This window comes from Zonotrichia leucophrys, chromosome 1 (assembly GCF_028769735.1).
Source record: "Zonotrichia leucophrys gambelii isolate GWCS_2022_RI chromosome 1, RI_Zleu_2.0, whole genome shotgun sequence".
Classification (NCBI taxonomy): Eukaryota; Metazoa; Chordata; class Aves; order Passeriformes; family Passerellidae; genus Zonotrichia; species Zonotrichia leucophrys.
This window is the reverse complement of record NC_088169.1, coordinates 21,564,886-21,576,896: the sequence shown is the minus strand read 5'-3', so window position 1 is coordinate 21,576,896 and position 12,011 is coordinate 21,564,886. Positions and strand designations below refer to the sequence as shown.

The 12,011-nt window shown below is 43.4% G+C and overlaps 1 protein-coding gene across 1 annotated transcript in view; it reads right to left on the bottom strand.

The window, feature by feature from the left end:
- ANOS1 (anosmin 1) overlaps nt 1–9,974 on the bottom strand; it is a 132,693-nt gene extending 122,719 nt beyond the window's left edge. The window contains exon 1 of the mRNA XM_064708736.1: nt 9,613–9,974. Coding sequence (XP_064564806.1) covers nt 9,613–9,804 — 192 coding nt within the window. The 5' untranslated portion in view covers nt 9,805–9,974. The remainder of the gene's footprint in view (nt 1–9,612) is intronic.
- Nucleotides 9,975–12,011: the final 2,037 nt, after the last annotated feature.

Genomic DNA, 12,011 nt, shown 5'->3' with positions numbered 1-12,011 from the left:
GAAGAGAATGACAAATAGTCACTGTATTAAGACATCATCATCATAATAATACATTGTTATCACCCCTTCCTCACTATTTGCTGCTTCGCATATCTGTTCAGCCATGTGCTAAATTCAAAGGAAATCCAAAGTCTTACAGCACCAAGGTCAAAAAAATGAATTTGTAGTGTCTAGGTCCAAAAATGCCCTGAGGCCTGACTGGAATGTTCTAGTCATTAGCAGTTAGAAAATATGATCAGTTAAATACAAATGACATATTGCTCTATGCTCATGGCCTAAATCACTAGCTGAGAAATCACATTCATGTACATGAACTGAGATTGCTTTTCTTTCTTTTTTTTAATATAAATTACTGTGAAGATAACTTCCCTAAAGAGTAATATATTAAAAAAAGAAAAACAGAACTATGCTTCTAAATTCTCATAAAAATGGCAAGGAGAGTTGAACTACGTTTGCACTAGACTAAATGAGTACATTATTCTCACCCAATCTTCACCATCAGCCTCAATTTCTGACTGTCTGGATACAAGACATTTGCTCCAAAGCAATTCTATTTCCCTCATATTATCTTTTACAGGATCCATGACAGCTAGATTGCTGAAAAAAACAGGCTTCCCTACCTTGGCCAGGTCTGCAGTTTCAGCTGTGACCACTTGAGGAATTACAGTGGCAGCAGTTTGTCTGAGTTCTGACATGAAATACAATGTCGGCTAGAACTTTGTTGTGAATTTTCATAATGGCCTTTCCTCTTCAATGAAGACAAAAGGATTTTCAAAACATGTTTACTATATTTCAAAAAAGAAATATTAATTTTTTTAAACCAAGTAAAGTTTCAAGCAGCTTGAGAGAAAGGACAGAAATAAAACATGTTCACAAGAAACAGTTACAAACAACTCTTCCTACAGACCCATTACATCTGTTCTCTGCTTCCATAATTCCTTAATTTCAATTAATTGTGTCACAGGAAATTTTACAGTGTCCTCTACTCTTACATAATTTCTCCTTCCAGTACTGCAATCCTGCTAGAGTCTCCCCCTACCTCCACCTTTCTCCATTCTGAGATTCTGTCCCTTTTCTTGCTTCTCCTACAAGTTCTGAAGACGTGCTCCTCAGCAAGCTCAGCTGCTTACCAGGGGAGTCCTGTCCTTTGAAAGTTTGAGACAAGTCTCTTCTTTTTTAAGGAATGTAATTGCATATGTGTGTACATAACTTTGATGTCACATCTCTTTGACAGACTAGAGAGACACATTGGTGAAAATGTTATTCACAGAAGACAACACAAATGCGATTAAAACTTTGGACTGGGGTTGTTGCCCAAATCTGGAAATATCTGATATTATTTTCAGTGGATAGAATGTGTGCTTCTTTTTAATCAGAGATGAAAAGAACAGTACTCTGCTTTCAAGTTTAAAGGGTCCACTTACCTTTCAACACCCCCAGTTCTTCATCTCAGTGTCCTGTGACCTCTTGGTCATCAAAAGACCGAAAACCAGATACAACTGGAGCTGGGACACCCAGTTCACAGCACTCTACTTTGCTGACTACATGGACCTAGTGTTCACACATGGACCTGCTCCAGCTGAAATCAACAGAAGGCTTTTCATGGACTTCAAAGGTTTTTGAAGTCTAAAGCCTTATAAGGTTCAGCTGTGGGAGAGATCAAAAAATGAAGATTCTTGGTGTAAACTCCTGGGCAAGGAGTTTTAGCGCAAGGTTTACATTTACTAGGCACCAGCTACTAAATATCAATACAGATGTGTCTGTCTTCTGTAGGATGCTGCTGATACTCAGTCATTATTCCTAGTTTCAATCTCTAAAGACATGAATGCTAAATTATACCACCCTCTTTTTCTGTTTACAAAAGTTGGTTATGTACTCCAATGCAGCTAGTTGGACAGAGTAAAAACTCACATAGAATGGCCAGTGGAGATGCAGGTCAGAATATGAAGAACAATTGCTATTGGTAAACACAAATTCAGCACTCACTCTTAAGAAGATGCCCTTCACAAAATGACAAAGGATGAGCATCTGGAAAATCAGTCTGCTTTTCAAGTTGTCTCAGAAATCTAACATTTTGGGGTTTTTTTCCTTATACAACACTTATTAAATCAAACACATTTTAATTAAGTTCAGAGCACTTGTTCATCACAGAGACAACCCATATTCAGACAACAAATAATGCTTTAATAATAGTTTTAATTTGAACACTACCCATCTGAAAAACCTTTTGCTCAGTATTAAGTGACTATATCTTCCAATGGAAAAATATTTACATTTTAGAACTGACAGTGTTTTCCTTTGAGAAGTTTTCTAATGCTTTTCAAAAGCAGCATTTCCTCCCCCCCACCAACATGACTGTGACATTTAAACTACTTTTTGCCAGTATTTTCTATATCTAAAATGTCTGCTTTAAAACCTATTAGTAATTAGTATCAGGTGTATTGCACCTGGTATCCAGCACATTTACCAACTTAACAGCAATTTTAATTTTACAAACATAAGCATAAAGAAATTGTTTTCTTAATATATAAGAATACACAAGTAAACATGAGAAAAATATCTTGGCAACTCCTATTGTTCAGCACAATTTCTCACCATCCACTTATATTTTCATACAGTTCACTTGATTTGCATTTAAACTTACACTTGAGACACAGACAAGTATTTTAATTTAGGAAAGCAATGAGCAAGTCTGAGTAATCAAAGCCTCTAGAAAACAATGACCAGGCCATGTAAACCCCCGCACTCACATCAACTATGCAAGCATCCACTGAGGGCAAAGAGATTTGGGTCTGGTTGTGAGAAAGTGAAAACTCCCACTTAGGGAGGTTCATACCAAACCAGGTTACAACAGCAAAGACTAACTATGGCTCAGTTGCACAATACAGTGAATAATGCAACTGTTTTAACTAGCTGCAACCATTGTTATTCAAAACAAACCCTTCATTTTCACAGGTTTTACCCAAGATTCTGCTGGATCTGTGCACCTTTTGTTCACGACTGCAGATCTTGATAATCAGGGCACACCAAATGCCAGAATAATTATCCAGATCATATGCCATATGAACATCAAAAAACAGGAGAAGGATTGGGCCTCTAATGAGTTTTGCGGAAAAAAAAGTAATGACAAATATTACAATTTGTCTGTGGAATATTACAATTTGTCTGTGAAATTAGGAGCAGTGTGCCTTGCAAGACACATGAAAGTCAGAATTACTTAACACAAGGGCTATTTTTGGAAAGGAGATGAGTACTGAAACAGCAACAAAAGCAGATGGCACACATCCTCACATTTAGAAAAGGTTGTGAACATGTCCCAAGAGAACTAAGCAAACTCAGTGCCTGGGCAGCCTGTCCATTGGAACTGAAACATTCTGGGAATAAGACACCACATATCTCACTACAGAAGTACCACATATCTTTTCAAAAGATTTAATAAAAACAATTTATAGTTTCAGAATTATTTGAGACAGTTACAATAAATGGTTTCTTCATGATTTCCAGCTTCTCTACAGCAGAGCACAGAGAGACACAAGCATCCTGGACTTTCAGCCTGGCCATCACTTTCCCAGCTGGGACCCATTGCAGATTATTGCAGGTGCAGTCACTTCAGAGTTACAGGCAATTCGAAGGCAGATGTGCTGGCACTGAGACAACCAGCTTCCTGACTTGTAGGTGAAATCTGGTATTGCTTATCTAGAGGTAATCACTTGCACATTATTTGCTTGCAGATATAAAATCTGAGAACCTTTTATTACTCACTTAAAAGAATTGCCTGCTTTTCTTCAAAAACTTTAGTTGTCCTGAAAGGCAAGAGTCCTTCTACAACACTAAAAACAACCTCCTACCACCATATAGTTATCAGTCATTCAATATAACAAACTTCTAAGGCCTCTCTCTTCCCTTTTACAGCTACTAAACACTATGCAACATATGGCTCTATTAGCTTAAAACAATATTTTTCCATACTTTCAAAAACAATTTTGAGTTAGCCTTGGCTCATCTAGCTTAGTACTAATTCCTAAGTACTAAATCATAGTATATTACTATTAGATTTACACTAAATCACATTTACAAGAGGTAATTTCTCTCTAATTTCCTTCCATATATCACAAAACTGGCTTACCACTTGAAGGATGTCTATGTTGTATCAAAATTTTCAGCTACAATTCATCCACTTTACAAGTAAGTCAACATGAACACAGCACCTCTGTGACCAAGGTCACCCATGGTGTTGCCTGTATGTTTCTAATCAGTGCCCATTTTAATGAGTTTAAACAATCTCTCATGAGCCTGTTCAAGCAGCAATCACAATGCTGGATCACACAACATGTATACACCTCCATGTACCTGGACTTTCCCCTGATGCATAAAGAAATGGATTTGCTAAGATTCAATTTAATGCTGAGGATTACCCCCTCAAAAAAATTTAAAACTATTGTGAGCTGTACCAATATCTAAAAGGATGGAAAAAAATTGATTTAGCTTTGATTAGCATTGTAGTTTTAATGCACTGACAATCATAAATGGTCATATATGAACTCATGCAAGAAAATCTAAATCATGAAAATTAATTTAGAAGCAAGTAACAGGCAGGCATTATATCCTTAAAATGGATATCAGTAAACAGTATTTAGCAGGCATTATATCCTTAAAATGTATCCAATCCTGTTCTATGTTCTAGTCACTCCTCCACACCTGGAGTGCTAGGTCCAGTATTGGGCCCCCCATTGCATGGAAAGAGATGGACTTAGTCGAGGGAGCTGAGAAAAGGAATAGTCATATCTCTCACATAAGAAGAGGCTAAAATTATTGGGAAGGTTTAGTCTGGAATAGAAAAACCTCATTGATAGTTTCTCATCAATGTTTGTAAGTATCTGATGGGAGAGAGTAAAGAAAATTAAGCCAGACACTTCTCAGTGAAGCCCAGTAACAGCACAAGAGGTGATGGACACATGTGAAATATGGGAATCTTAAACTGAACATGAGTTTTTTGTTGGTGTAACAACACCTTTTTTGTTACTGCAAGGGTGGGTAAATGCTAGAACAAGTGGCCAGGAGGTGCTGTTCAGCCTCAGCATACACTCTGTGAGCATATGGCTGTAACCTCTGCAGGGACACCACACCACAACCACAGGCAATTTTACTGGCAACCACTCCAAATTCCTAGGACATGTTCTACCACCCTCTCAGCTTTTGACCCAGTAAACAAGACTGACCAGTCCTGTGCCTTGGGTAAATTATCAAGTTGCACATATTACGCAGGAAGACACTTGAGCTTGAGAGGTCTACAACAGATCACAGCTAAGACAAAGATCAACAAGTCCACAGGTCAAAGTAAAGTTTGCTCACCATAACATTTTTAGCCTAAGTAGTTACAGTGACGTTCAAGGTCTTATTCACAAAGAAAATTTTAATCATGCCAGTTTTAAAACATGTCTCAGATGGCTGGCAATAGAGATTAAAATCCTAATTGTTTTTTCACTCAACTTGAAAACAAAACACTAAAAAGGTCACTGCCATGCCTGGTCCCCCAAAACAAAGTAAGTTCATCCACAACTAGTATCACAAATGGGAAAGGCTACACCCACAGATAGCAATGCAAGGAGTTTAGTCTCACTCCAGTAAAACACACAGGATATGCAGAAAAGCTCTACCAAAACTAATCTGAGAGTTCAGGCCTCTTGTCCAGCTGGCTGTATGAGGTCCTGGTTTATACCCATACCCTTTAAAAGAAAAAAAAAATTTGTGCAGTAACTGATCTCATCTTCATGTGGCTTTATCTATTGTGATAAATGACTATAAAACTAGACTCACAAACTTTGAATACATCAAATTAAAATTTGTACCTTTCTCCTGGAGATCAACTAAAACACTCAGACAGAAAGTGCCTTAATAAGAAAATGTTGAGGAAAGAACATGCCCAATGACATCACTGTACAACTTCTGTCCCAAAAATAGTATGCCTTTTTCCACACAGGATTCAGAGTCTTGATGTTTCTTATGGAGCCAGACACCTTAGTCCTTCCTCTCATTTCAGACTAGAGGAGGAGTTTCCCTGCCCATCCTATAAGGGCACCATACTAAGACCCAGGCAGAGTCTTTTAGATAACAGCCAAAAGCACACAATGCTGATTATGATATAGGACTTCAAGGTTCAAATTTACACCTTCTCCTAAGCAGGCCATTTCATGGTAAAGCTCCAGCTTACTGGAAGAGCATTCCTGCCATCCTCCCCTGTTCAGGTGTTTTAGTGAGAAAAAGAAGCACAGCACTAGGAACTCTGCTTTATCAAGGCAGTGACCCAAGAGCATGAACAGGCTCCAGTGAATGCTCCAATTACTCCCTCATACATGTTTTGCAGCAGTCAAAACCCAAACAGTCAACACCCAAAAGGTTTAAAATAAGTACTCTGAACATAAGGCTAAAGAGATGAGCTCTCTTTGCCCTTACTCTTTCTGGTTACAGGTCAATGAATGCTTCACTCTGTCCAGGGGCCTGAGTTACACAGTTGGGATCAAAATGCTTTCTCTCATCTGCAAAATTTCAGAGCAAGCTAAAGCCCACTACTGAACACATTCCAGTAAGACAGAAGTGATATGTTGAAGTCTCTTCATTTAGTGATTAAACATAATTCTCTACTGTGGACGAGCATGTAATCAATACGTTTTTATATAAAAGAAGAATCCACTATGACCCCTCCTGATTATAATTTTTTGTTTGATTGCTTAGGATGAAAGGTCTTTGTGTAGCATGCTCGCTGTGAAAGATCATGGCGTGGAAATAGGCCCTAGATATAAAAGACAAGCATTTCATTGGCTCTAGGACCCATGTGGTGCATAACTCTCATAATGATCTCATGTATCCTTTGGTACAACCTCTACCTGAAACTTCCCAACACCACCAGAACTGGAAAACCCCCCAGCCATGGAGATTTTATAGGAATAAGCAGGCATCTGTGTCCCTCCAACAAGTATTCTGAAGATCAAAGATTTTTGATTTAGGTGACCAATTCTTCTTCAAGCCCAAATCAATAGTCCACATGGAATAAAAAAATATATTATTTGACCTCTGCCTCAGTTCAAATAATTTCTACTGACATTGTCTACTGACAATGTACACTTAAAATAGGCTTAGAATTGCTTCCCAAGTGTAAATTAATAAATAGGCTTTTTAGAAAGAATACCTCTCTTGAAACTTTAAAAAATAAGAACAGTAAAGAAAAATGGGTGAAACTTCTCTGGGGGGGATCAATTAAAATCCCTTGTGAACATTTAAAAGTTGGAAAAACATTAGCTGCCATTCAAACAACAGCCAGAAGGTGTAGAATTAATCCAGACTTCCTATTCATACTACCCGATTCTCTTTAAAAAGTTGTTAGTAATGTGATTTTAGTACCATAAACTATGTGAAATCAAGTCTCTGTGAAGTTTTGGGGACATCATCTCTTGCACAGCATGTCCAGCTGCTGTTCCCCTGACCCCCACCACTGAGGCTGCATCTAAAGCAGGGCTGAGAAATGAGTGGGTCAGTCTTTCAATTCTTACCTAACTGGGAGACACTAGAGTTCCTTCCTGCTCTGATTGGGAAGAGCTAGTGTTTAGTTTGCTTCAAAGGTTGAATCAGATTACAAGATAAGTGGACATCTGAAATGAAAAGAACTCCAGAAATTGCTACCAGTTGAGATGAAAAGGGGAGGGGAATGGCCAAAAGGAGGGAGCAGAGAAGGGAATGGAACATCATGCCCTTTAGCCCACATGGAATTATCTGACCCAAACTTGCACATCCTACACTGTTTTATCAGTCTCCTGTGAGAACACTGGATGCCTGATGTACTTTAAAACTCTCCTCCTTTTCCTCATTATAAGACAATGGAGAGCTTAACTTTTATAAACGAGAGCACTTTATCTTCCAAACATTACAGTCGTTTCATGTCTAACAGGAGTTTAATCCGTAGTAATTAAGATAAATTACCACGTGCTTTAGCAGGTTGGGGTTAAAACTCTGAGATTTTCAATTGATTACAAAAAAACAGCCAGTTATCAAGTCCTAACTGAGTAATTCCCTACTTATTTTACTCTAGCTAATTAAAATGTAATCACGATTGTGTGCAGTGTGCATTCTGTCAGCAGTTTTACGTTGAAAAAGAAATCTTGCCAAGAAAACATACAATAAAGAAAAAACAAGAAAAAAAACCGTTTCGCTGTGAAATTGGCTTGATCTAAACTGCCTCTTTAGCCACTGAAACTGTAAAACAAGTAACTTACAACCGCTTGACAACGCAATAAAAAACACTGACCGCTCTCCGGGATAATGAGCTATATTAATGGGTATGCTCCTTTCAGGCCATCCCGGGATGCACGGAGCGCTGACAGCGGCCAGGCCAGGCCAGGGCCACCCCTTCTCCGCTCGGCTCGGGTCGCAAGCCCGGTGCCTTCAACCCAAACCCGGCTGCAGGCAGCCAACCAACTCCCTGCTGCCTTTACACCGCACACTCCGCTCTCCTTTAACATTCCCTCTGTTTTTGTCTTTTTAAATCGGTTTATGCTTAAATACCTCTGAGACCTGCCTTTGGTGCCAACACCTTTGCCCCGAACGTAACTTCACCCAAGGCGCTCGTCCGGACGTTCCCGGTTCCTGAGGGACCGGCACGCCGGGGTGAGCGAGCGGCGCGTCCCCGAGGGCCGAGGGGGCTCCCTCCGCACCGAGCTACCCTGCCCTTCCCCAAAGGGCTGCGGCTCTGGGGACGGAGAACGGCTCAGAGCTCGGGAGCGCTTCCGTCATTTGGATGAATTCGAGGAGGTTTAATATTTGCGCAGTGAAGAACAGGTGGGGAAAGGGAAAGGTGCGTGTGTAACTAGAAGAGGGGGAAGGACGGGCAGACACCCGCTGCTCTTGCACTAGCCCCGCACTGCTTCCAGCTTTCATTTTAAGCCCCGCAGGTCTCCCGCCACTTCAATTCCATTTCTCCCACTTTATCCCTATTCGTCCCGTTAGCCAAAGATGTGCCTCTCTGTCCCAGGGGAAAAAAAAAAAAAAAAAAAACAAAAACAAAAACCACCACAGCGTTACCCCCACCTTCCCCTTCCAGGAGGTCAGAGCCAAGTATTACACGTTCACGATTATCGCTCTTAAAGAACAGGCTCAAACTTTCCCACCGGGCTGGGGAAGCGAGCCACCTGCGGCGGCCGGCTGGCGCACCGGCGCGCAGGCAGGCGGAGCCCGCGGGATCGCCGCCCGCCCTAGGCAGGAGAGCGCACCGCCGGCCCGGGAGCTCCGCGTCGCGCCCGCTCCACTGCCCGGACACCGCCGGAGACAGCGGCCGGGAGCGCTGGGCACCTGCCAGGAGCCAGGGCAGAGCGTGCCCGGTGCCCCAGGACCCGCCAGGCGGGGAGCCCGGCCGGCACCCACAGGTACCGACGGGGCTCGGCGCTGCCGCGGGGCCGTGCCCACCTGCCCGGCGCCTCCAGGTGCTGCCCGTCCCCTGGGGCTACCGTCCCCAAGTTCGCCAAGCCCCAGCCCCGACTCCGGCTGTCCTTTCCGTCCGCGCCCCGGGGGATACCCGCTCTCCGGACGGTGGCAGAGGCTCCCTGCGCCGTGCCATGTCCCTACCTGGAAATGCTTGAAGAAGGCGGAGATGCGGGTGATCTGGAGGCTCAGGCACCTGGAGGTGCATCTGGCGGCGGCGAAAGCCTCGTCCTGCCTTCGGGCGGCGGCGGCGGCCCCCGGCCCGTCGGGGCTGCCGCAGGCGGCCGTCACCCAGAGGAGCAGGGCGAGGGACACGCCGGGCGCCCTCCGCACCATCGCTCCGCGGGAGAGGAGGGCAGAGGGGCGGCCGGGGGGCGCGGGGGGCTGCGGGCGCCGGGGTGAGTTGGCTGCCGCTCGCTGGGCTGGTACCGGGCTGCGCCGGGGACGGACACCTCCGCGCCGCAGAAACTACACAAGAAAGTTCAATCATTCAACTCCCCTCACCCCCGTCCTCCCTCCCGCCCGCCCCGGCGCACGGCCCTCCCCCGGCGGCAGCGGGCGGGCCGATGCCGGCAGAGCCGCGCCATTGGCTGCGCCGAGCGCCGGCAGCGGCGGGCGGGCCCCGGCCGTGCCCGCGGGCAGCTCCGTGCGACCGAGCCTGCCCGCCCTCGCTGCCTCCCTGCCGCCCGCACGCCGCCACCTGCGGGCATGGGCGGCCGCGGAGCGGCACGACCTGTCCCCACACACAGGCGTGGGGATGGCTGGGCGCCAGGGAACACCCTGGTTAAGTCTCTTTTCAAAAATTGATTTTTAAAAGAAGAAATAAAAGGACAGGGAAGCAAGAACGGAGGGAAATCACTTTTTGAAACTCGGTGTTTCTTGCAGAGTAACGCTGCTGTGAGCGCTCGTCCCAAGGTGAAACACATAGTCTCCTCTGAAGAGTTATTTCAAAATGAAAATCTACAAGTCATTAGTGCAAATATCTCTGTGTAATAGGTGCAAAGATTAAAACAGCACCTTGAGCTGTAAAATGGCCCCCATGCAGTAAATATCAGCCTAACATCCTTTCCCTCTTGCCGTCGGCTCCGGGCCCGGAGCGTGTGCCGCAGGATGTAGCACAGAGGTTGCCTACCACATTCCTCTCCCTGTGCGCCCTGCGTGCACTCCTCCTGGCTCAAGTATGTGCTGCCAGAAGGAGCGAGTGGAACACTTCTCACTGGAGCCTGTGGATTGAGCCTCCTGAACTTGAAAATCCCACGGTTGTATGAGCTGAAATAAGCTAAAACTCTTAGGCCATTTCAGGAGTTAGTACTAGATCAGTTACTACTATAAGTAGCAGTTTACTGTGGTTATCAAACCCTGTATTAAAAAGACTTCAGGAGGCATCTTTACTGGAAAAAGTTCAAGTATAACTGTTCACTAGAAAAATCATCTAAAAATCTCATAAAATTTTGCAAGATCTTCAACCCTTCTGGCTGGTACTAATTTTACATGGCTATAATTTTTCTACAAATGTTCTTATGTATATAAATGTGAAATAAAAACATATTCCCCAATGTTATTTTCACCAGGCTATATGCATACATCTTTTGTGCACTTATATATCAGAAATTCAAACTATAAAAAAGTATCGTGATTTCCTATTTCCAACTAGGAAATCACTTGTCAAATTCTACCCATATATCCTAGCTATAGTTTTAGTGTTTTACCACAAAATTAAGGCACAGATTAAGAAAAGATTTCTTGTCAGAAGTATTGCTAACATACAAATACACCAAAAAGCAAGGCACATTTTAGTTTAGATGCTACTTTGCAGCTTGTGGTCTCTCTTGTCAGCTGTCAGAAATCTTCACTTGAGAGAAGCCAGCAGGCCAGGGTCAGCCCTGCCAGTGTTACCAAATGGAGCTGACAGTTTGTGCCCCTGGATGCTTGAGGGGGCACAGCTGCCAAAAGGTGAGGTCACCTGGCACGTCCTGGCACAGAGGGTGCCCTGCTGTCTGCACTGCTCACCATACTCTGCCAGCTGTTTTGGAAATGCCCTGGTTCATCAAAGGAAACCATCTCAGCTGCACCTCCTGAAGGGGCATGGGTTGGACCAGATGATCTTGAAGGTCTCTTCCAACCTAGTCATTCTGTGAATTCTGTCAATTCTGTCAGTTCTGTGTAGCTTCCTCATTTTTGCAGCTGGAATGGTTAGCTTTCCTCTTGTAGTGAGCAGACATCATAAGGGGTTCACAAAGAAATGCTTTTATTAATTCTGACTGATACCTCACCACTAGAAAACTGGTTACTTTTCCTGATCCAGCATCTCTATATTCAAAAAGTAAAAACAGCACATGACAGAACAACACAGAAATGTTATGACAAATAGTGGTGACCCCATTCAGGCCTCAGTATAAAGTTCAGGACTTCCCAGTTTCTAGCTGAATCTTTTAAATAGTTTCTCGTAAGCCTTGACTAAAACTTTTGCAACTTTTTCCTTGAGTCATGAAAAGAAAATTGCTTTGCTGATTCATAGTGTTTACAGGTACACTGAATGCATT